Raw genomic sequence first — 22,113 nt, forward strand, 5'->3', positions numbered from 1 at the left:
CCCGATCCCCAGGCCCCGCCTGGCCCTATGAGTCTACTCGGCGCTTCCTCGCTTGGCCGTTCCCCCAGCCCCGTGGCTGTGACTCCCTGCCTAAGGAAGAGGGGGTCACCAGGCACCCCCAGGCCTTGCTCTCCTCTCTGCCCTCGTCTCCCCTGGCCCACCAGCCCCCTTGTCTGCCTGCCATGCCCTGCCAGTTCTTTCCTGGCCCAGGGACAATACGACCTAGTGTCTCCCATCCTAGGCTAACCAGCGTCACTGCCGAGCCCCCTCGGCGCCTCTCTGACTCCCCGACAGTCCTAGCTGGCCTCCCAGCTCCACACTTGGCGCCTCCACTCCCTCCCAGGAGCAGCCAGAGGGATCCTTCTAAAGAGCACAAGTGCCCCTCAGCCTCCTCGGGAGCCTCCGGCTAGTGCCCGGGGCCTCCCAGCCTTCCTCCCCCCCCACCCCCCGCCGACCACTCTGGCCCAGGAGGTGTCCTCCTGTCTGTCGGGCTGTAGGCCTCACCCCAGCCAGGCCCTGCAACTCCCTGGACGCTTACCCACTTACCCTTCCTGGGGAGCCAACGCTCCCCCATCCCTTGGATGGAGCCCCAAGTCACAGGCTCCAAAGGGCTCTGCTGGACCCGACCCTGGTATCCCTCTGGCATGTCCTGTGAGAGTTGTGGGCTTGTCTGGTCCCTAGAGGAGGACCCCCGAGGACAAGGCCAAGGTGGATGGTGGGCCCAGCGAGTAAGGCGGGGATGGCTGCAGGGCCCCGAGGAGCTGGAAGGGAGAGCACACGGGGTCGGTGCTGGAGTCCTGAGCGGGTAGGCTTCCAGGCTCTGACCCGGTCCCGGCACCTCCGGTGGAAGGAAACAGTTGCCCTCAGCTCAGGCCTTGACTCATTCATCCAGAATCCCCAGTGACACCACCACGTTCAGGGCCGGGGTGGGCGGGGGGGGGGGGGGGGGCTCCTGCCGGCCTAAAGGGTCAAGAGGCCACGTAAGGTGGAAGAGCACTGAGTGTGCGCAGGGAATGGGGTCTGCGTGGGAACAGGGAGGGTCACCTCTGGGAAGGCGACCACAGGGGCCAAGCAGAAAACCGGAGAATGTTCCAAGTGTCACTGCTGTCCTAGGGCATGTGAGCTCTGTGGGGGGGCGGGGGGGCGGCCTGAGGACCAGGTTGCCCACTGCCCCCCTCAGCTGGCTCCAGCTCTGCCGTGTGGGAACTCGGCCTGGGAAGCAGGTCGCCGACACACCCCCACTCAGTGGGCCCCCTCTGACCCCCCCCGCCACAAGGCCTTAGCCTGGGCACTGCGTTAGGGCATCCTGCCGGGGCGGGGGTGTCCCCCGTGCCCCAGGGTCCCGGTCGGCGCGAGCTTGGAGGCCGAGCGCCAGTGGGGGTGGGGCGGGGGGCCCCGGTGGCCGCGCCTCCTCCCCGCCGCATACCTTGCCCACAGCCGAGCAGCTGGGAGGCTATTTATAAAGGCGGGTGAGCTCAGCGGCGAGGCCGAGCCTATAAATGCCGGGCGGCGGCCGGCCCCAGGGAGCAGCCGCCGGGGGCGCGGGAGCTGCGGGCCGCGGCCGGGATGAGCGCCAGCGTGGGCGGCGGCGGGGACAGCGGCAGCAGCAGCAGGTAGGGCTCGGCCCGGGCTCTCGGGGGGCCCCGCACCCCGGCACCGCGCGCTCACCGCCCGCCCGCCCGCCGCACCCGCAGCTCGCAGGCGTCCTGCGGCCCCGAGTCGTCGGGCTCCGAACTCGCCCCGGCCGCGCCGGCGCCCCGGATGCTGCAGGGGCTGCTGGGCTCTGACGACGAGGAGCAGGAGGACCCCAAGGACTACTGCAAGGGTGAGGCCCGGCGGGTGGCCCGGCGGCGGGAGGGGTGGGCCGGGGCGGCAGCCCGCCCGCAGGGCCCCGCCGCGCCCGCCGCCCACCGCCGCCGGCTCCCCTCCGCAGGCGGCTACTACCCGGTGAGGATCGGCGACCTGTTCAATGGGCGGTACCACGTGGTGCGCAAGCTGGGCTGGGGCCACTTCTCCACCGTCTGGCTCTGCTGGGACATCCAGTAAGCACCCCGCCCCCCGCCCCGCCGCGAGGCCCCGGGCTCCGGCCCGCCGGCAGCCGACGCAGGCCTTGGGGTTGCAGGCGCAAGCGCTTCGTGGCCCTGAAAGTGGTGAAGAGCGCGGGGCACTACACGGAGACGGCGGTGGATGAGATCAAGCTCCTGAAATGTGTGAGGCGCCTCCCTCCCCGCTCCCCGCGCCCGCTCCCCGCTCCGGCGGGGCGGAGTTCCCGGAGTTCCCGGAGGGGCAGGCTCCAGCTGGCAGGGGCAGGCCCGGAGGCCGAGGCGAGGGCCGAGGGCCGAGGTGCCCCGGGGGTGCCCCAGGCAGCAGCTGGCGCGGGGCACGCCGGAGCCAGTAGTGTCCCCTTCGCTCCAGGTTCGAGACAGTGACCCCAGTGACCCCAAGAGAGAGACCATCGTCCAGCTCATCGATGACTTCAGGATCTCAGGGGTTAACGGGGTCCGTATCCTTCCCAGTGTGGCAACAGCAGGGCCAACTCCTGCCATCCCAGCCACTAGGTCCTCAAGTTTCCTGATCTGCGCGACGGGGCTTCTCCCTTCCAGGGACACTAGTCTACAGAATAGCCCCAGTGCTTTGGGGGTTTGTGTTTATACGTGGGGGCGGGGAGCAGATGGCCAGGTTGACACTGGTCGTTCATGGGCATTGCTGAGTTACCCCAAATGGCAGCAGCTGCCTCTGTGGCCGCACCCGGGCTCTGGGACGAGCACAGAAGGTACCATTCCAACTGGCACACCTGAGAGTGACAGGGACACTCTAATGACACCAGGAGGGTGGTGACTGTGCACGGGCAGAGCCTCGGGTGGGTGGGGCCTGTGCCCCAGCTGTGCCTGCTGGCCGCCCTTCACTCCCAGCCCCAGATGTGTGCATGGTGCTGGAAGTCCTGGGCCACCAGCTCCTCAGGTGGATCATCAAGTCCAACTACCAGGGCCTGCCCGTGCCCTGCGTCAAGAGCATCGTGCGGCAGGTGAGCGTCGTGTGCTCCGCGGGACAAGTGTGACAGGCAGACGGACGGGGCTGCTCAAGAGCTCACCTGGCCCTCCTCAGGTGCTGCACGGCCTAGACTACCTCCACACCAAGTGCAAGATCATCCACACCGACATCAAACCCGAGAACATCCTGCTGTGTGTGGGTGACGCCTACATCAGGCGCCTGGCCACTGAGGCCACCGAGTGGCAGCAGTCAGGGGCACCGCCCCCATCCCGCTCCACAGGTAGCAGGAGCTGGTGGGCGGGGGGGCGGGGGGGGGGGGCTGGCTGTGGGCCTCAGCCCCTGCCTGAGTCTCTGTTCCTCTCTCTCCCCCAATGCTCCCCTGCCCCCCCAGTCAGCACTGCCCCCCAGGAGGTCTTGGTAAGTTGGGTTGCCCCTCTCCCTGGGCTTCCTCTCCCTGCCTCCTCAGAGCTCCCTCCTTGGGTCTCTGGTCCCACCCCCCCCACCTCTCCCCCCAGGATGAGGGTGACACACAGCGTGGGTCACAAACCCTAAACTGTCCTCGGGGGCTGCTGGGCTTGCCACTGCCTCAATGGAAGAACGCTGCATCTAGGGCCAGGTGGGGCCCAGAGCATCCCCAGGGGAGCCCCCCCACCCCAGAGGCAGACCCATCAGCTCCTTTGCAAACTGCAGCTTTGGGGAGACCAGAGGGGGATGGAGACAGGAAGCAGGTGAAGGGCTGGTGCCAGGGGTGGGGGGCTGGAGTCTGGTGATGTTTGGTCACCCAAAGTAGCCCTGGGGCCCAGAGGCCTTGGCCCCTGCGAGGCATGCAGGCCACCAGCAGAGGCTTGGGTTGGTCAGGGGGTGGGTGAAGGGAACCCAGGGGTGACCCTGGCTCTACTGGCAGACCGGTAAGCTGTCAAAGAACAAGAGAAAGAAGATGCGGCGCAAACGGAAGCAGCAGAAGCGGCTGCTGGAGGAGCGGCTGCGGGACTTGCAGAGGCTGGAGGCCATGGAGGCGGCGGCACAGGCTGAGGGTGAGGGCCCCGAGGGTGAGGGCCCAAGGGCGTGCCCAAGCACAGCCACCAGGGCCTCTGCTCACACGCCGCCTCTGCCCATCTCCCCAGACGCCGGCTCGAGGCTAGAGGGGGGCAGCGGCTCCACCTCCTCTTCCGGCTGCCACCCTGGGGGGACCAGGGCTGGCCTCTCCCCTGCCTCCTCTTCCCCCGCTGGAGGGGGCGAGCGCAGCCTCAGCCCGGGCTCCCAGACCTCAGGCTTCTCCGGCTCCCTTTTCTCTCCTGCCTCGTGCTCCATCCTCTCAGGCTCCTCCAACCAACGGGAGACCGGGGGCCTCCTGTCACCCAGCAGTAAGTTGGGCAGGGCCTGTGGGTAGACTTGGTGGGTGGCCGGCGGGCAGGGCTGCCTGCCCCCACCCCAGGCCAGCTCAGTCTCTCCCCACTTCTCTTCCTTCTCCAGCACCGTTTGGTGCTTCGAACCTCCTGGTGAACCCCCTAGAGCCCCAAAACGCAGACAAGATCAAGATCAAGATTGCAGACCTGGGCAACGCCTGCTGGGTGGTATGAGCTGGCCTGGAGAGCAGAGCTGGGCACCCTGCTGAGGGCAGGGGCGCAGGCCCGCTCCCAAGGAGCCCGTTGGGGCCCACAGTGCCACTCGACCAGACCCCAGGGTCTGCCTTATGACTCAGACCCAGGACTGGGCCCAGACCAGCATCTGTCCCATCCAGTCAGCGGAACTGGACCCACTGCAAGGGGCGGGGAGGCCAGTCCCTCTCGGGACCTCTGGGGACCCTGAGGCTGAGCGAACCCCACTGGGCTCCTTGGGTTCATGGGCCCAGAGGCGGTGGGAGATGGTGGGGGCCAGTGGGGGTAGGCCGGCTGTGGCCCCGGCTGCTCCCCAGGGCTCCCCTTGCCTCCAGCACAAGCATTTCACCGAGGACATCCAGACTCGCCAGTACCGGGCTGTGGAAGTGCTGATCGGAGCGGAATACGGGCCCCCCGCTGACATCTGGAGCACGGCGTGCATGGTATGCCTCAGCTGCTGCTGCCCAGGGCCGGCCCACCGGCTGGCAGCCTCACCTTCTCCCCCTTCCAGGCCTTCGAGCTGGCCACCGGCGACTACCTATTCGAGCCTCACTCTGGAGAAGACTACAGTCGTGACGAGGGTAGGGGGAGGCCGGCCCTGGGCTCAGCCTCGGGGCCTCCCAGCCGCCCGGCTGCCCCCCAGCCTCCTCTCTGTCTACAGACCACATCGCCCACATTGTGGAGCTTCTGGGAGACATCCCCCCAGCCTTTGCCCTCTCAGGCCGCTACTCCCGGGAGTTCTTCAACCGGAGAGGTAGGACCGAGCAGGCTCCGTTCTCCTGGATGTCCAGGGTAGGGCAGGGCCCACAGGTTCCCAAGCAGGGGGAGTGCCGGGTCCCGGGGACCCTCCCGGCAGAGCCTCACCCAAGGCCACTGCCCCTCCACTCCCCAGGAGAGCTGCGGCACATCCACAACCTCAAGCACTGGGGCCTGTACGAGGTGCTCATGGAGAAGTACGAGTGGCCCCTGGAGCAGGCCACGCAGTTCAGCGCCTTCCTGCTGCCCATGATGGAATACATCCCCGAAAAGCGGGCCAGCGCCGCCGACTGCCTCCAGCACCCCTGGCTCAACCCCTAGGCCTCGACGGGCACTTTGTGCAGCTTGAGGCGGGCCTTGCTCACCCTCATGCCCCTCCCAGTGCCTTCAGGGAAGGTGGGATGCCTCCTGCCACCCTCCTGGGTGCCAGCTTTCTCATAGCCTGTGGCAGGGCAGGGAGATGCTGGAGCCTGGCCCACCGTTTAGAATTCGTTCTGCCCCCAACCCTCACAAAGGGCCCTGAGTGGGAAGTGTGCGTATTTCTTTTCTTAATAAAGTGTGAGCTGAAACGTCAGCATCCTGGAGTGACAGGAGCGCGGCGGCTGAGAGAGGGGACAGAGGGTGGTTTATTCTCGGTCTGCCCACCCACCTGGCTGCAGTGCCGGCAGTGGGAAGGGGTAGCGGGTGGAGGCAGTCCCAGGGACCGCCTAGGCTTCCACGGCCCGGCCGTTGATGATGCGGATGTGGCGGATGATGTCCTGGATGGCTTCTGATGTAGTGCCTTGGCCTCCTATGTCAGGGGTGTGCATCTGCGGGAGACAGGCAGGCTCGGGCACACACACCCGGGACCTGCCAACACCTGACCCCCACCCTGTAGGCAGCCCGAGGGTGGCCCACTATCTCCCATGGCTTGGAGGGGCAGCGGGACCAGCTCAGGTCCAGAAAGCCCTACCCTGTTTGGTTCCGCCCTCCCCTTGGGGGCAGTGGGAGGTGCCAGGTCACCACTTCCTGCCCCTCAGATGGCACACCAGCTCCAGCCCTCCTGGGGGAAGGGGCTGGGGGGAAGGCAGGGGAGGGGAGAAGCGGAGCCTCACATTTTCATTGTCCATGGATGCCAACACGGCCTTACGGATGGAAGTGGCGTAGGAATGCAGCCTAAAGGAGGGAGAGCAGCTTTCAAACCATTGGGGCCGGGGGCTGCGAGGGGGGCTGCCAGTGGGGCATCGAGAAGTCACTTACTTGAGGTGGTCAAGCATCATGCAACTTGCCAGCAGCGTGGCCGTGGGGTTGGCGATGTTCTTATTGGCAATACTCTTGCCTGTGTTCCTTGTAGCCTAGAAGGGGTGAGACAGGGGAGGTGGTGGCGAAGGTCACAGTGTTTGGTATGTGACTGTGCTGGCGCAAAGCCTCCACAACAGGCCAGCCCACAGAGACAGAGAGCAAGTCAGTGGGTGCCCCAGGTTGGGGTGGGGATGCTCGTGAATGTGGCCACAGTCCCCTCTCAGGGTGATGGAAATGCTCCAGAACTAGACAGAAGGGACGGTGGCCCAACACCATGTGTGCACTTAACACCTGAGTTGCTCATTTTAAATAGTTTCTCTCTGTTATGTCAATTTTGCCTCACTTTTTAAAAAAAGACTAAAAAACAGAAACTAATAGGTCCACTAAATGTTGTCTGTTTCTCCATATAATGAAACATGACTCAGCCATAAAAAAGAACGAAGCTCTGAACTCTGCTACAGCGTGGATGGGCCTTAAAAACACTAGACTGGGGTAAAATAAAAAAACAAACTCCACTAAGGCAAAGAAACTAATCATAAAAGGCCACATGCCATAAGACTCCATTTGTAGGGGCACCTGAGTGGCTAGCGTCTGACTCTTGATTTCGGCTCAGGCCATGATCTCAGAGCCCCGTGTGGCTCAGCAGGGAGTCTGCTCCTTCCTCTCCTCTGCCCCTACTCATGTGCACTTATGCTTCTCACTCTCTCAAATCAATCAATCAATCTTAAAAAAAAAAAAAAACCCACATCCATTTGTAGGAGATGGCCAGAAGAGGCCAATGCACAGGGGCAGAAAGCAGATGAGTGGTGGCCAGGGGCGGGGAGGGGGGGTGTGGGTGACAGTCACAAATAACAAGTACGAGGCTTTCCTTTTTGGGGGGATGACGACGTCCTGGAACGAGTCAATGGTGATGGTTGCACAACTCTGAATAACCTAAAACCACTGAATCCTCACACTTCCAGTGAACTGGATGGTCTGCGAGCTATAGAGCACCCAGGGGCCAGCAGCCCTGGCGCCACTCACCGTCTCAAACACAGCGTACACGTGGCCATAGTTGGCCCCGGCCACAAGGCCAGGGCCCCCCACCAGTCCCGCGCAGACATTGTTGACAATGTTACCGTAGAGATTAGGCATCACCATGACATCAAACTGCTGTGGCCTCGACACCAGCTACAGGAAAGGAGGAGACAGACGGGAGCGTGAGCACGGGAAGCCCACGGTGCCCGAGGCAGGCGGCCATGGGGCCCGGCAGGCCAGCTACCTGCATGGTGGTGTTGTCCACGATCATATTCTCAAAGGTGATCTGTGGGTAGCGGGCTGCCACTTCCTTGCAGCACTGGAGGAAAAGCCCATCGCCCAGTTTCCTAGGAGGGGGACACAAGACACCAGCTTGGCCACTCTAACAGCCAGCTGGAGGAATGGGGTGTGCGGATGGCCACAGAAGCTGGGTTCCAACCTCCGACCAGCCCCCCGCCTGTGAGACAGGCATAATCCCGCTTGCCCTCCCCGAAGCATGCAGTGCGGTAGAGCCTCGCCCGGGAACCAGGCAAGGGGGCACAGCCCTGAGTGTGGCCCCTCGGTGGGCGGCCAGGGCTCCGGGCTCCAAGTCCCTGAGAGTGGGCCCCAGGAGCGTGTTCGGTTCAGCGGTTTCCCAGGCGCCTGCAGAACGGGCAGGAGCACGGCAGCGGCGGGGCATACATGATGTTGGCCTTGTGCACAGCAGTCACTTTCTTGCGCCCGCTCTCCTGGGCCAGTTTGAAGGCATACTCAGCAATGCGCAGGGACTTGGCCTTGGTGATGATCTTCAGGCTCTCCACCACCCCAGCCACACTCTGGGACAGGGACAGGGAGAAGAGACCCTCTGGCCCAGGTTTCTCTTCGATGCCTGGCCTTCGTTACTATAGACCCCAGCCAGGCTTGTCCCCAGCCCCGATGACCCGAGGGGAGAAGGGGACAGCCCGGGTCTCACCCACCTCGTGTTCCAGGCTGCTATACTCGCCCTCTGTGTTCTCCCGGACAATGAGGATATCGATGTCCCTGTGCCGGGTCACCACTCCTGGCAGGCTCTTGCAGTGGATGACATTGGCATAGAGGTCCAGGCTGGTGCTGGGGACACGGAGAGAAGAGGAGATGGCCAATTCCACAACTGTCTGCCGGCACGCTCCACACCTGCACTGAGCCCCGACCCTGGGCACCTGGTTCTCACCGAAGGATGTTGTTTCGGGATTTGTGGGATGGTGGCAGGTTATGGTTCGTTTCGATGTTGCCTGCAAGACAGACGAAGACAGGCTTGAGGGGGGCCCCCAGGCTCAGCCATACCGCCGTATTCCCCTCCCTGAACAAAGGAACGCATGCCAGAGGCAGCTCCAACCAGGAGAGAAGATGGCTTTCAACGGCAGAAATAGTTCACAGAACGCCAGAGTGTAACCTGCACCGTAAGCCCCTTGGGGGTAGAGGGTGTGCGTGTGTGCATGCGTTTCCTTCATGGATGGGTTCCGGGGACCTAGAGCAGCACCTGGCACATAGCGGGCACTTGATAAACACTCACTGACTGAATGAATGAACAAATGAATGAACAAGGGCTGGCAGCTAGCCAAGAGATCTTGCCAGACCCTGGGCAGGAAACGGCAAGATCAGGGTCTGGCTGGTTAGAAAGTGACCACTCCTGCTTACTAACAGGCTGGCTAGCCAGGCTGGCGCCAGCAATGTGACCTTGACCAGTGTACTGTCAGGCCCTGTGTCGAGGTGCCACATGAGCCCCAGCTCAGGGGCACATGGGGGCTGCCTGGAGAAGACTATAGCTTGGCCCGGGCTGGACCCAGGGCAAAAGAGAACGGAGCAGCAGGGGGCCAGTGGCCGCTGGGAAAAGGCAGTTCTCCCAAGGGTGCCGAGCAGGCTTTTCTCAGAGCCCACGGGGCCCATGGCCCCCTCCGAGTCACATCCTGCCCACGCTGCCTTCGCCCAGTGTCTTAGGCACCTTGCAGATGCCACGTCAGCTCCGCCTCTTGACTGCCAGGGCCTGGGACTCTAGCCGGGTTTGGCTTTGCTCACACAGAGCAGGTGATGGGCTCTAGCTTACAAAATGAGTAATACAAAGAGTTTAAAGACATGTACCAAACCGAGGTGACCTCAGGAAGGGCTAGAATTCCCGTGTGTAACACCCACACGGTAGTGGTGGCTAGAGCCGAGGAAGCAGGCAGAGGGCTAACACTACATCTCTGCGACATGTGGTTTGTGAAAAAGGTTCTGAGGGTCAAAGCTGACCCCAGCAGAGAGGGCCATCCCAGGAGGGAAGGGGGTGGGCAGAAGCCCTTGACTAAACAGGCTCCCACACAGTCTACAGCCACCAGGATCTCAGAACCGCAGAGTGGACAGGACCCTGGAAGCTTCTGTCCATTCTCCAAGCACAAGGGTCTTCCCTAGCCAGAAAAACCCTGAGGTCAGAGTCGTGTGGTCCTAGGGACAAGTGTCAGCTTAAAAGTGAAAGGAATCAGGGGATCCCTGAGTGACCCATCGGTTTAGCGCCTGCCTTCAGCCCAGGGTGTGATCCTGGGGTCCCGGGATCAAGTCCCGCATCAGGCTCCCCTCGAGGAGCCTGCTTCTTCCTCTGCCTGTGTCTCTGCCTGTGTGTGTGTGTGTGTGTGTGTGTCATAAATAATAATAAAAAAAGTGAAAGGAATCATGCATGGTATCACATTGTGCCCACCCCCGACCTGAACTCACCCTTCAGGGCCACACGGTTCCGCCGGATGGCCATGATGGCATTGCGGATATCTTCTTCATCAGCATTGGAGCTCACATGCACCTCTTCAAAGTCCACTGGCACACACGCATGCCTGGGGCAGCAGCAGGTCAAGGGAGCTGGCCCCAGGTGAACGCCAGGCCCCCTCCCGGAAGCCTGCCCGGACCACTGGGTGCAGAGGCCTCCACTGCTGTTGCCCACCCTGACCTGGCTCTGGCTGAGAGGAGACTAGGCCCATCTGCACCAACTAACAGGGAGACACTCAAACTCCACAACACAGTGAGCAGGACTGCTGGCACTTTCCCCATGCCCAGGCCAGCCTGGCAGGATCACAGGCACTGGGATGAAAGGCCTGGAGTTACTGCCCCTCTTGGCACGGTTCTCAAGCCACCCCTCACCCGTGGCCCGGGATACAACCTCCCCTGGGGCTACAGGTCAAGGGGAAGTGGGCCCAGGCGCTGCTTACCTGAACACAGACTTGACATGCAACATGAGCTCTGGCCCAATGCCATCCCCTGGGATCATGGTCACTGTGTGCCGCCCACCATACTTAGCCGACGGAGGCTGGAAGGAGGGGAGGTTGAAGGTGGGACCAGGTGCCAGCTTGGGGTATCCTACCCCGCCACCCCACCCCACCCCAGACAGGGCTACTCCTGGGGGCTTCGCTGCTCAGGGGGACAGCAGCAGAAGCAGCCCCAACCCCCACCTGGACTTGGGTCAATCTGACAGCAATTAAAAGCCCCAAAACTTAAAAGGCAGATGAGAAGAATACTCACAATTGTTTGTTGCTAGAGAGAGAACAGGAAGGAAGAAGACACTAGTCAGCCAAGGTTGGAGGAACAAGGCTGTGCCCAGGGAACAGGGCCTCTTCCCTGGGGACACTGTGTAGCACAGTTCGTGTGAGGAGGGGTGGGCGACCTCTGGAGACCACGCCTCCGAGGGAAGGAAACCGAGGGCCAGGGAACAGAGAGGCACAGCACGCACATGTGCACACAGACAGACACACACACACGCACACACCTTCACACGCACAGATGGGCGTACACGCATCAACAGCAGTCTACGTGAATGCAAGCACACACCCTGGCGGGTACTTACCGAGACGCTCCTCCGGGGGACCTCATGGGCACCTAGAACCTGGGAAAGAGAACCCAGATGCCAGAGGTTGCTGCCGAGCCCAGAAAGTCAGTTTGGCAAAGGCCAGCTGAACTCTTGGCAGGGGAGAGGGACTGTCCCCACATCCCCAGACAGGCCCCACGTGTCATCCGCTCACCTCAACCACGCACCACCATCTGGTGAAGAGCACAGAGTACGTGCCCACACAAATGGCTCCAGAGCCTCCATTTCCCAAGCACCAGCCCGTCAAAGCACTCGGGAGGGTCGCCGCAACCCTTTATGCTTCCTTGAGTTCCACAGTCAGTTAAGAAATGTGTCTCCCTCCCCCTTTTGTTGTGTGATTCTTTATCTGCCGATTATTCCTGCTCAGTGATGTGTGTTGTCTGTAACGCGGGAAAGTTGGCACACTAAATGTGGAACGATAGGGAAATCATTATAACCAACCACAAGGCCATCACAACAACCACTTTATCTTTTTTAAAATCTTTTTTCCTTATTACAAAATCAGCATACAGTCCTAACAGGGAGATCAAAAGAAAAAGAGAGCACCCAGCCCCCTGGCCGCCCAGAGACCATCACGGTTGGCACGGTGGCGAACGACCCTCCACAATCACAAGTCCAAAGCAAACACGCCACAGAAAACCTAACCATTTTTAGAAAAATCACAGACACCCAGCTTTTAGAAGGGTTTCATAAAGGATTGCAAAACTGCTTTGTGGCCTACATGGAAGATAAATGTTCCCAACCCCCTGACTCCGAAACAGCCACATTTAGCCACACCACTCACATCTGACAGCTTCAGAGTAAAAGCTATCTGGGCCAAAGGAGACAGGTGTTGAGAAATGATCCATCTAGAGTCCCCCACATTGTCTGGAGGCAGAAGCTTGTGTGCCAGGTCCCTCTACAGTGGGGCTACAGGTCCTCACACTTTCCTCCCTGCTATGCCCCACCTGGGACCACACCCAGGTGTCCCTCAACCCAAATGGGAAGGGACAGAACCAAGGTCCCTTTTGTCCCTTGAGATGCCCTTGCCCCTTGCCTACTGGGAAGGCAGAGTGCTCCAGCCAATAGCATAATCCCCCGGCCATTCTGCAAAGAGCCATGCCCTCTTGCTAGAAGTCTAGAAAGCTCAGAAAGAGACTGACCATCCCCTTGGGGTCTACCTGGCTGGTATTCACAAGTCATCCCCTTGCACAAGCTCCGGCAGCACTGGTGTGCCGGTCACCCACCCAAGCCAGAGGCCAGGAGGGCAGTGACCACTAAGACAAAAGGCTGCAGGTACCTGCTTATCCATGTGGCCCCTGGGCCTGCAGTGACAGGCAAGGCACACTCGAGGCTTTCCTAGTTTCCTTTCCACCACTTGTCAGTATCTGAATTCATCTTATTTGTAGTCTCTTGATTCGACTTATAGAAGGAGGTTCCCACTGCCCTTCTTCCAGGAAGCCTTCCCTGATTTGTTAAGGCTGTGGAACTGGAGGTCCCTCTGGGCTCCCAAAGCCCTACCTACTCCCTCCCCCACCAACCACAATCTCCCTAGGCTGTCCCTATCAACTGCCTTGCTCCGTCCCCAACCCCTAAGCCCCTGAGGGCAGAAGCCACATCTGTCCAGTTCCATACTGTCATCCCAAGACCTAGCAGAAGGCCTGGTCCAGAGCTTGGACATAAGAAACATTTCTCAAATTAACAAGTACATGAGAAACTGAAGGAAAGGGTGGTGGGTCTGGGGGGCCAGTGAGGCCTTGGTCCAAACCCACCATCCACCGCTTCTGGTAACAAACAGCTTAACCTGGCTGAACTTCCTGTCCTTACCTGAAACCTATGGAATAGAAATGCCCACTTTATGTGGTTGCTGGGAGGATGCAGCAAGTCATCTGGTTCCCAGCAGGGCACACCCGCCCCTTCACCCCACCAGTTCCTCAAGCCGGTGTTCAGCACTGGGTGGACCCCTGCAGCTCCCAGCAAGTAATTCCTCCTAGGAGTCCAACGGCACCAGGCAAGTAACTTGGCCATGGTGGTGAGCCACCACCTGCACCTAGCTCTGTATCTTGGTAACCACCCCCACTCCTACCCTCTCCCTTGGATGACATCACCACCTAAGCTAAACCTCTCCTTCACCTGGTCCCTATGCTAAATGTTTCTTCCAGGCTTTAGCCAAAGACCCAGAGAGCTCTCAAGACTGACTTCCCTACCTTGCTCTGGACAGATACAGGCACCTTCCTTCAGGGGGTTATAAGGGTTCTGCCTCGCACCTACGCCGCCCTCTGAAGCCACTTGTCAAAGAAGCCCCGTTTAAGGCAGGATGGGATATATGCACAGGGCTACTGCTCGAGCATTAAGCGGGAGGGTGGGTTCTCAGTCATCCTCTGACAGTGCCACAGAAAGAAAGGAGCCCAGGGTGGTATGTGTCCCTGCAAAAGGATTTGCACATTCCAAATCTTAGTGAGGCTTCATTCTTCAGCGTGTTCTGTTAGATCAAGTGCCAATGGTGGCTGCATGTTTTCCCACAAGACCCCAATTGGTGGGACCAAAGATCTGGGGTTCATCCCTAAAGCTTTCCATACCCAGGACGGTCTCAGGGCAAGGCACTGCCCAGCTACCCACTGCTGCCTTCCTCCATCCCCACCCCAACATGGGCACAAGCACACAAAGAAGAGGAGATCAGGGAAGAGACAAATGTCTTCACCAAGACCCCGTGGGAGCCTAACTGCCAGAGCCGCCAGGGCCTCTGGAAAACCCCTCCTCAGCAAGTTAAGAGAAATCAGAATTTGATAAAGCGTAAACTATCACAGGATAGCTTTCCTGAGGGGTCAGACGGCAGAAGCATAGCAAATGTGTCCACAAGGTGTGTTAGCAAAGTCACAGGATTCTGGAAGGTCAAGGTTGGCTAGTTCCTTTGAGCCGGAGGGGAAACTGGAGTTCAGAGACAGGAGGGTGGCCATACTGTGGGTCAGTGGGGGGAGCCAGGCCTGGAGGTCATACGTCTTGACCCCTAGAGCCAGTCCGGGCTCTCTGATGCTTCCGATGGCTTCTGGTGATGGCTTCACCCAGAGTAAACTATCCTCGCTTAAGTGTGAAAAGAAAGAGGAATGAGACCTGAATAACCAAGATCCTAAACGGAGAACTGAGGAAGCAAAGCCCCCACGGCTTCCCACGTCCCCAGTCTCAGAAAATCTAGCTCACTTCCATTTCAGGCGCCTGCGGGGAGAAGGCATCTGGGGCTATAAAGATGTCCAGGGGGAGGGTGTGGTATCAGGGATAACGGGAAAGTCCGGTTCTCCAACTCCACTGGGACAAGCGACGAAGCGGTCCGTAAGAGAAAATCCCGAGGAGGAACGGGGACTGGGAACGGGATTCCTAAGACGGCAAGAGTCAGGCGGGCCGGGACACGTGACCGCCTCGGGACCAAAGATCCCGAGGCTCCCACAATGACACTAGGAGGTGACACTTGGCCCGTTGTTGCCCACTCTCCTCGCCGGTCCGGAGCTCCCCCCGCCGAAGATGCAGACCCCTGGGAAAGCCGGACGAGGGCCAACTTTACCCAAGCCCCTCACTGACAGCAGAGGCAGCCAATCAACTGCGGCGCCTAGCCCTCTCCCCGCCCCTCGCGGGGCCCACAGCCAATCAGGCTCCAAGACGCTCTGCAAGCCTGCGGTCGGCCAGCGAGCGCCGCAGCTGTCCCCGCGGCCCGCTGCCCCTTCTCACCTCCCAAGGACGGCAGAGGAGAGCCGGTCTGAGCACCGCCTTTGGAGCGCCGCGGACGACCGCCGCCACCTTCAGCGCCATGACGGAACGTGAGAGCCGTCGCACGTCCACACACAGAGACACCGCTCTCGCGAGAGTTCGGCAGGGTGAGAAGTGCCGGAAGCGAGCCACGGACCCGGCCGTGCGCACGCGCACGGCCGCGCCGGTTCTCACGCCCCCTTCCGGCGCGGACAGCGCCGCCGCCGCCGCCGCCATCTTGGTGGGGCGGCCACCTGGGCCTCTGGTCTGGGGAGGGGACACGTCAGTGCCGCCAGCGGTGTCACAGGCCCGCCCGGCCCGCGGGCGCCTGATTGGCTGCCGCTGCTGCTTACGCGTCGTGCTTCCTCGTCTGTTCCTCGTGTTGAGGGGAGTCGGTCTCTTTTTTCCCTCGGCAGAGAAGAGGCGATGGCGGCGCTGGCATCCCTCGGCGCCCTGGCGCTCCTCCTGCTGTCCAGCCTCTCCTGCTGCTCAGGTAGCGGCCTGGCCGGGGCTCCTTTCTGGCGAGCCTCTTTCCCACGACTGGTGGTGCGTGGGGGAGGAGGGGTGCGGGCGAAGCAGGGTTCTGGGCCTTCTTCCTCCGAGAGGCAGGTGGCCTCGGGGCGCGGCGACCGTTTAGCCAGCGGCCAGGCTCCCGGGGAAACAGCCAGAGATTCCTTCCGTCTCCTCCCGCGAGGAAGAGCCCCAGAGCCTGCCCTGTGCGCCCGCTTCCCAGCCCCAGCAAGGAAAGTGACACACGTCCCTGTTCCCCCTCGGAGCTCCCAGTCCCGGAGGGCGGGGGTGGGGGGCGGACAAGAGCAAAACTCTGCCGCGCAGTGCGATCGGAGTGAGAAACTGGGCTGGGGGGAGAGGAGCCACTTGACCCGGTGAGGTGAGACCAGGCCTCCCCAGGCAGGGAGCTGTAAAGAGAGGAAGCAGGGACGGTCCAGGCAGAGGGACCATGAGCATGGGCAAGTTAGATAGGAGCATCAGAAGAGGGGGAAAAGGTAGAAGAGATTGGGGGGTGCTGCGCTGGGGTGCCAGGCCAGACTTGACTTTTTCCCTGAGGTCCTGGTGTATTGGTAAGGGGCTTTTCAGCAGAGCTGAGCCACAGTCAGATCAATGAACATTCTTGAGAGATTCTTAACACCTGGTGGCACGGTTGAGCTCAAACCAGAGTCCAGAAGTGTGTTTAGGAGGAGATCCTTGCCCGAACCACTGCTAAGCCTGGGGGGGCTTAGGCTCGGTTGGGGATGCCTTCTTCACATTCACTTCACCTGCCCTGCTCAGGCCAGAGCATTTGGTGCCTGGAGTGTTTCATCAGCCTAACTGGCATTCCTGCCTGCACCCCCCTCACCTTCCCCTTGGCGATTACCCACTTTGTAGCCTGCGATGTCTGGAAAGGACAAACCTGGCTGTGAAACTCTTGGATGTTCCTCAGGGTCCATAGGGCAAAGGCCAAGCTTAGTGGAAGCCACATATGTGGCTCCAGACAATCACTCCCTACTGATGTTCCCAGGCATCTTCCTCCTGCCCAGATTCAGGAGCTTCTCTGTCTCAGCCTAATGCATGGCTCTGCCAGGACACATTCCAAGAGCAGTTGGCTGACAACTTCCCCACTGGTTAGAATCTGCTTGGCACCCTGTGTTTTAGGCAGTGCCCTTCCTAACCTGTAGCAGTTCAGTCTCCAGCAATGTGGAGGTGGCTGAGGCAGCATCCTTTCTCTCCCGGCAGCCCTGTTAAAGGGGACAAACTGGGCCCATTCCTTCCCTTGGGAAATGCTGGGTCCAGTCTTGGCCTTCTATCACCCGTGGCTGGAGCCAGAGACCCCTTCATCTCAAGCCTGCATGCATTGCAGGCAGCACCACGCTTGCTGTCTGCGGAGGATGCCTTCAGTAAACTGACCAGGGCCATGCGTGGCTCTGAATTGAGGTCTGTCTGCCCCTCCCCTAGGGCTTCTGGGGTGCTCCAGGGCAGGCTGCAGCCCAGAATCATCGCATGGCTTCCCTGTCCATAGGTCGAGGCATAGGCACCAGTTTTCCAGTGAATCTATCCAGCTGCTGCTGCCCCTCTCCCCAATAAACACACACTCTTTTTCTCTTTCTCTTCCCTTCCTCCCTCCCTCTCTCTCCCTTGCTCTTCTTTTGAAAATAGCCTTTCTATCTGCCCCATCTGCCTAGCCTTCCTTCAAAACTGTCTCACCCTCCCCCCACTTACTGCTGCATTTCTGACTGAGCATTTGGATCTGTTGCCCACACCCCACCTGACAGATTGCAAAGGGCCCCATGTGCCAGCTGACAAGGTCTGGGAAGTGGGTCTGAGTAGTCCCTCCTGCCCCCCAGCCCAACACCCACGAGTTGGGCCTTACGTAGGCATGTCTACCTCCCCACAGCAGAGGCCTGCGTGGAGCCCCAGATCACCCCTTCCTACTACACCACCTCGGATGCCGTCATTTCCACTGAGACTGTTTTCATCGTGGAGATCTCCCTGACGTGCAAGAACAGGGTCCAGGTGAGGCAGTGGGGGTTCAGCCAGGAGAGTGTGGGGCAAAAGGTGAGCACTGAGCCTGGGACATCAATTCCTCACTGGCAGCTGGTGGGGTCAGACCCATGTGAACAGACAGAGGGTGAGGAGAGAAAGGTCAGGGCACAGCCAGGCCAGGCTGGTTTTTTTTAGAGATTTCATTTACTTATTCATGAGAGGGAGAGGCAGAGACACAGGCAGAGGGAGAAGCAGGCTCCACGCAGGGAGCACAACATGGGACTTGATCCTGGGTCTCCAGGATCACACCCTGGGCCAAAGGCGGCACTAAACCTCTGAGCCACCGGGGCTGCTCCAGGCCAGGCTGTTTAAAGGAGGTGTTTAGCACCGCCTTCAGTTCAGGGTGTGATCCTGGAGACCTGGGATCGAGTCCCACCTCGGGCTCCCTGTGTGGAGCCTGCTCCTCCCTCTGCCTCTGTCTCTGCCTCTCTCTCTCTGTGTATCTCTCATGAAAAAAGAAATCTTTATCTTTAAAAAAAGGGGGGGGGGGGGACGCCTGAGTGGCTCAGCAGTTTAGCGCCTGCCTTTGGCCCAGGGCGCAGTCCTGGACTCCCCGGATCAAGTCCGGCGTCGGGCTCCCTGCATGGAGCCTGCTTCTCCCTCTGCCTGTGTCTCTGCTCCTCCGTGTCTCTCTCCTCTCTCTCTCTTTCTCTATCATGAATAAACAAATCTCTAAAATAAATAAAGGAGGTGTTAAAAGAACATTTTCCTAATCTGATCGGCCTAGATGCAAAATACGTAGGTAGATCTCTCGCTGTACCTTATAACAGCAGACGCTGAAGTAAGAAACAGCAGGAGTATAGCCAGCTCCCAGGCTCCTGTATCCCTTTTCTGGTTGCGGTTTGCCAAGGTGGCCTTTCTGGGTACAACACTCCTCGGGTAGCTCATTGGGCACCCCTTGACCCCAACACCTGCTTCCAGGCTCAGGAATAACAAGTACGCTTCAGTCATCCTGCCTCTGTTCACAGTTAACAGGCTTGCTGTGGGTTAGGGAGACTAGGCCACGGTGGGGTATGTGCCCCCCCACATAGGGGAGACATGCGGAGAGGCAGGAACAGCATCTGGGTGTTGGCTTCCTGGCATGTCTCTGGGTCATGGCAGGCTACCTCCATGGTTCTCACGTGCTGCCCCCTGCCAGACACATTCCAGTCCTTGACTGTGTGCAGCCTTGCTGCCCATAGGCCCCACATTGGGGGCTCCTGACCACCAGAGAGGGGAGAAGGTGACTCTCTCTTTGTTCCCTCTCCCAGAACATGGCTCTTTATGCTGACGTCAGTGGAAAACAGTTTCCTGTCACCCGGGGCCAGGACGTGGGGCGTTATCAGGTAAGGGATGCTGCAGTTGTCATTTTGAGGGGAGGCCATCTGCTCACAGGCACAACTTTGAAGGTGCAGGGGTGGCCCGGTGGAGGATTGAGGTTCTGTGACTCGTGATGCTGGTAGTGGTACTGTCACCACTAGCAGGGGACCTTGGTGTGTCCACTGTGCTCACCCCCTGCCGAACATACCCAACCCAGGTATCCTGGAGCCTAGACCACAAGAGCGCCCATGCAGGTACCTACGAGGTCAGATTCTTCGATGAGGAGTCCTACAGCCTCCTGAGGAAGGTGAGGATCAGTCACCCAGGGCCCCGCCCAGGCCTCCAGGAGGGAGGGCACACCCCACTTCCACAGTCATCTCCACCCTGCAGCCCCCTCTTAGCAGGGACCTCGCTTTCACAGATTACAACGGCTGGGTGGGCACCTTCCTGACCGCCTGCCACACCTGTCCTTGCACCTCCCATGTTCGTCTCTTGCCTGGTTCTCTCTTCATGCGTCGGGCCAACGCTGCTGCCTGTCTGGCCCCTCCGTGCCCCACCTGGCAGCACCCCTGACCCCAGCATCTCCCTTGCAGGCTCAGAGAAATAATGAGGACATTTCCATCATCCCACCCCTGTTCACGGTCAGTGTGGACCATCGGGTGAGTGGCCCAGTCTCCAGGGGAAGCAGGGAACACACAGCAAGCCTCGCCGTTTTTGAGGGGTGGGATCAGGCTTTGGTTGGCCAGTGTACCTTTGTGCCCTGGAGGGAGAGTGACTAGGGTGGGCTGGCTCCTTGCCCCGCTCTGCCCCGAGCTAACTCTGGTTTCCTTTCTCACAGGGCACCTGGAATGGGCCCTGGGTCTCTACGGAGGTGTTGGCTGCAGCCATCGGCCTAGTGATCTACTACCTGGCCTTCAGTGCCAAGAGTCACATCCAGGCCTGAAGGTGGCACCCCTGGGCTCTTGCTACTTTCAATAAACAGTTGCTGGCTCTCACCAGTATTCAGGACACGAGCTCTTGCCTCGCATTGTTGTCATGTACACACCGGCAGGGGCTGGCAGCTGGTGCCCCGCTCCACCTGGACAGCGCAGGCTCTGAGTGGGGACGGGGCCGGAGCTCCCCCGCCTCGCATGTGTGCTGCGTGCTCGGCCGTCGCAGCCTCTCCTTCCTCGGCCCCCACTTCAGCCTGCCCTGCCTGCTGCCCCCGGTGCCTGCCTTGGTCTCTCCCAGCTGCCTGCATGGGGCTGGGCGGGGTGTGGGCTCATCCTGCCACTGCCTTGGTCTGCCCCGACCTCCTGCTGCTGGAAGGGCAAGTGCCAGACAAGGTCTGGCCGCCCCCAGCTTCCCTGAGGTCCAGCAGTTGGCAACATGTGTAGATGCAGCCTGAGCTGCCTTCCGAGTGCCTCGTGTGGAGTCCTGGGCAGGGGCGACAACCTCCCTTGCTGGTCGTGTAGAACGCCAGGGGTCCCCCTAGCTTACTCCTGTAGCTGAAGCCATGACGCTTGGCGGCTGAGGAGTGCTCCTTCCACGCCCTCCACCCCACCTCCTCTGTGTTGCCTCCCAGTGGGTTCTCAAAGCATGGCGTCGGGTGGGACACGTAGAAGGCCCAGGACGTCGGAAAGATGACGTGGGCCCCCCTCCCCATCTCTGAAGAGCCAGCTTCCAGTTTGGCCTGGCGCCTTCTCTGTCCCCTCCCCTGAGCACCCACTGCTCTTAGCACTGAGGGGGCCGGGTGTGTGGAGGGTGGCTTGTGAGCCGGCACTGCCTGGGGACCTCCTCCAGACTGGGGGACACTAGCCTCTCCCGGTTCCTTGTCCCTCACTCCTCTGGAAGTGGGGTGAAGTGGGGAGGAGCTGGCTCCTTATTCCCCAAGGGAGGGCTGCAGCAGGACGCTTGGGGCTGAGTCCCCTGATAATCCGACCAGGCTACGACTCCTGGCAGAGCTTTCTGGAATCAGACTCACGGTGGTAATTAAGGGGTGCCTGCTGCTCCCCCTCACTGCCAAGGAGTGAAAGGAGACTGGTCCTCCCGTTCTGCCAGCAGCCCGTGCAGGGCAGGCAGCGTGGACAATGGCAGCTGTTGGCCGCTCGGCAGCTCTTGATTCTGCTCAGCGGCCAGAGGGCCCCGATGTGAAGTCACTACTCCAGGGCAGCTGTAGCTAATGGCCCTCCTGGCGCCAGCGTCTCAGAGCCCCAGTGTCGGCTTCTAGGCGGCAGGGGACTGCAGGTTAGCAGCCTGTCGCCCCCATCCCAGGAGCACTGGGCAAGAACGGAGCGCCTCTGGTGCTGACCAGGTGAGCCTGCAGCAAGGCCAGCCGGTTTCCTGCAGCAGGGATGGGCCCCTGAGGCCCCCGCCTCCACAGGGCCTCTCGGGGACCCAGGTACCCCTCCCGAGGAAGATGTGCCATCTTCCCAGAGCTGGGCTCCAGAGGCCTCCCAGGGCCCCCCCCCCCAACCCCTTCGGCTCCTTGTCACCAACAAGCGCTTTCGTCCCTCCCACTGTTCCGGGCCTCCCCCCCCCCCCACGCCCAGCTGCTCCCACAGATGCGGCCACCCTCAGGGCCCAGCCTGCCCTGCAGGACCCAGGCTTCTGGGAACACTTGCTTGGATTTCTCGGATTTCTCACTCACGCCCATCTCAGCAAATTAGGGGAATTGAGAGGCCTGCGTGGATGTTTCCTTAGAATCTTAATGCATCTTTGCCCGCTTCAGCTGCTGGCAGCCGCCCACCCCAGGGGGTACACACCCCCGCAAGCTGGGGCTCCCGGAATGGCACTCTTTGGGGCCCCAGGGCCCCACCCAGCACCTAGCAGATGCCCAGTGGTTTGCTGCACTGAAGGGAACCTCGAGCATCTGGCTGCCCCGCTGGGAGTTCCTTCCCAACACGGAAGGGTCCTCCGCGGCCACCCGGGTGTTCAGGCATCTGGCCACAAGGCGTCTACTCGGCAATCTCCGTGCTGGGCACCGTGCGGGTCCCCAGGCAAGGGTAGTTTGTGCCTCCCAGAGGGTCTCGGCTCCGTGCCTCTTCTAGGGCTCTTCCTGAACTGGGGCGTGGAGGAGGCCAGAACCCACTT

The 22,113-nt window shown here is 60.7% G+C and overlaps 3 protein-coding genes across 5 annotated transcripts; 2 read left to right on the forward strand and 1 right to left on the reverse strand.

The window, feature by feature from the left end:
* Positions 1-1,455: 1,455 nt before the first annotated feature.
* SRPK3 (SRSF protein kinase 3) lies at positions 1,456-5,807 on the forward strand. 2 transcript variants are annotated; one of them, XM_041741084.1, is made up of 15 exons: positions 1,456-1,613; positions 1,695-1,825; positions 1,934-2,042; positions 2,123-2,210; positions 2,416-2,503; positions 2,919-3,025; positions 3,106-3,271; positions 3,383-3,408; positions 3,896-4,025; positions 4,116-4,355; positions 4,465-4,565; positions 4,925-5,032; positions 5,101-5,170; positions 5,251-5,343; positions 5,482-5,807. In XM_041741084.1, the coding sequence occupies exons 1-15, from the start codon at positions 1,567-1,569 to the stop codon at positions 5,664-5,666; spliced, it is 1,689 nt and encodes a 562-aa protein (XP_041597018.1). In that variant the 5' UTR covers positions 1,456-1,566; the 3' UTR covers positions 5,667-5,807. The 2 variants fall into 2 exon arrangements, with proteins under 2 accessions (XP_041597018.1, XP_041597017.1); XM_041741083.1 differs by having other exon boundaries at positions 5,101-5,343; positions 5,482-5,745.
* Positions 5,808-5,953: 146 nt separating this feature from the next.
* Positions 5,954-15,338, reverse strand: IDH3G (isocitrate dehydrogenase (NAD(+)) 3 non-catalytic subunit gamma). The gene is made up of 13 exons (XM_041741085.1): positions 15,187-15,338; positions 11,467-11,505; positions 11,145-11,156; positions 10,835-10,932; positions 10,350-10,462; positions 8,833-8,893; positions 8,600-8,732; positions 8,325-8,458; positions 7,888-7,990; positions 7,650-7,796; positions 6,585-6,679; positions 6,440-6,500; positions 5,954-6,154 (listed from the first exon to the last, which is right to left on the reverse strand). Exons 1-13 carry the CDS (start codon positions 15,265-15,267, stop codon positions 6,053-6,055), a joined length of 1,179 nt encoding a protein of 392 aa, XP_041597019.1. The 5' UTR covers positions 15,268-15,338; the 3' UTR covers positions 5,954-6,052.
* An 85-nt stretch (positions 15,339-15,423) lies between these two features.
* SSR4 (signal sequence receptor subunit 4) lies at positions 15,424-20,054 on the forward strand. Of its 2 annotated transcripts, none has more exons than XM_041741090.1 (6): positions 15,424-15,697; positions 17,594-17,712; positions 18,993-19,067; positions 19,259-19,348; positions 19,635-19,700; positions 19,880-20,054. In XM_041741090.1, the coding sequence occupies exons 1-6, from the start codon at positions 15,631-15,633 to the stop codon at positions 19,982-19,984; spliced, it is 522 nt and encodes a 173-aa protein (XP_041597024.1). In that variant the 5' UTR covers positions 15,424-15,630; the 3' UTR covers positions 19,985-20,054. The 2 variants fall into 2 exon arrangements, with proteins under 2 accessions (XP_041597024.1, XP_041597022.1); XM_041741088.1 differs by having other exon boundaries at positions 15,484-15,697; positions 17,597-17,712.
* The last annotated feature ends 2,059 nt before the right edge of the window (positions 20,055-22,113 follow it).

The sequence above is a fragment of the Vulpes lagopus genome, chromosome X, assembly GCF_018345385.1.
Source record: "Vulpes lagopus strain Blue_001 chromosome X, ASM1834538v1, whole genome shotgun sequence".
Lineage (NCBI taxonomy): Eukaryota > Metazoa > Chordata > Mammalia > Carnivora > Canidae > Vulpes > Vulpes lagopus.

Excerpts from the sequence above, each read along its gene's own strand:
- SSR4 (XM_041741090.1), top strand. The coding sequence starts at position 15,631 with ATGGCGGCGCTGGCATCCCTCGGCGCCCTGGCGCTCCTCCTGCTGTCC. Across the intron at positions 17,713-18,992 it reads CGTGCAAGAACAGGGTCCAG|AACATGGCTCTTTATGCTGA; the intron begins GTGAGGCAGTGG and ends TCCCTCTCCCAG. Across the intron at positions 19,068-19,258 it reads AGGACGTGGGGCGTTATCAG|GTATCCTGGAGCCTAGACCA; the intron begins GTAAGGGATGCT and ends TACCCAACCCAG.
- IDH3G (XM_041741085.1), bottom strand. The coding sequence starts at position 15,267 with ATGGCGCTGAAGGTGGCGGCGGTCGTCCGCGGCGCTCCAAAGGCGGTG. Across the intron at positions 11,506-15,186 it reads TCCTCTGCCGTCCTTGGGAG|GTTCTAGGTGCCCATGAGGT; the intron begins GTGAGAAGGGGC and ends TCTCTTTCCCAG. Across the intron at positions 6,680-7,649 it reads TGTACGCTGTGTTTGAGACG|GCTACAAGGAACACAGGCAA; the intron begins GTGAGTGGCGCC and ends CACCCCTTCTAG.
- SRPK3 (XM_041741083.1), top strand. The coding sequence starts at position 1,567 with ATGAGCGCCAGCGTGGGCGGCGGCGGGGACAGCGGCAGCAGCAGCAG. Across the intron at positions 3,272-3,382 it reads GCCCCCATCCCGCTCCACAG|TCAGCACTGCCCCCCAGGAG; the intron begins GTAGCAGGAGCT and ends CTGCCCCCCCAG. Across the intron at positions 5,344-5,481 it reads GGAGTTCTTCAACCGGAGAG|GAGAGCTGCGGCACATCCAC; the intron begins GTAGGACCGAGC and ends TCCACTCCCCAG.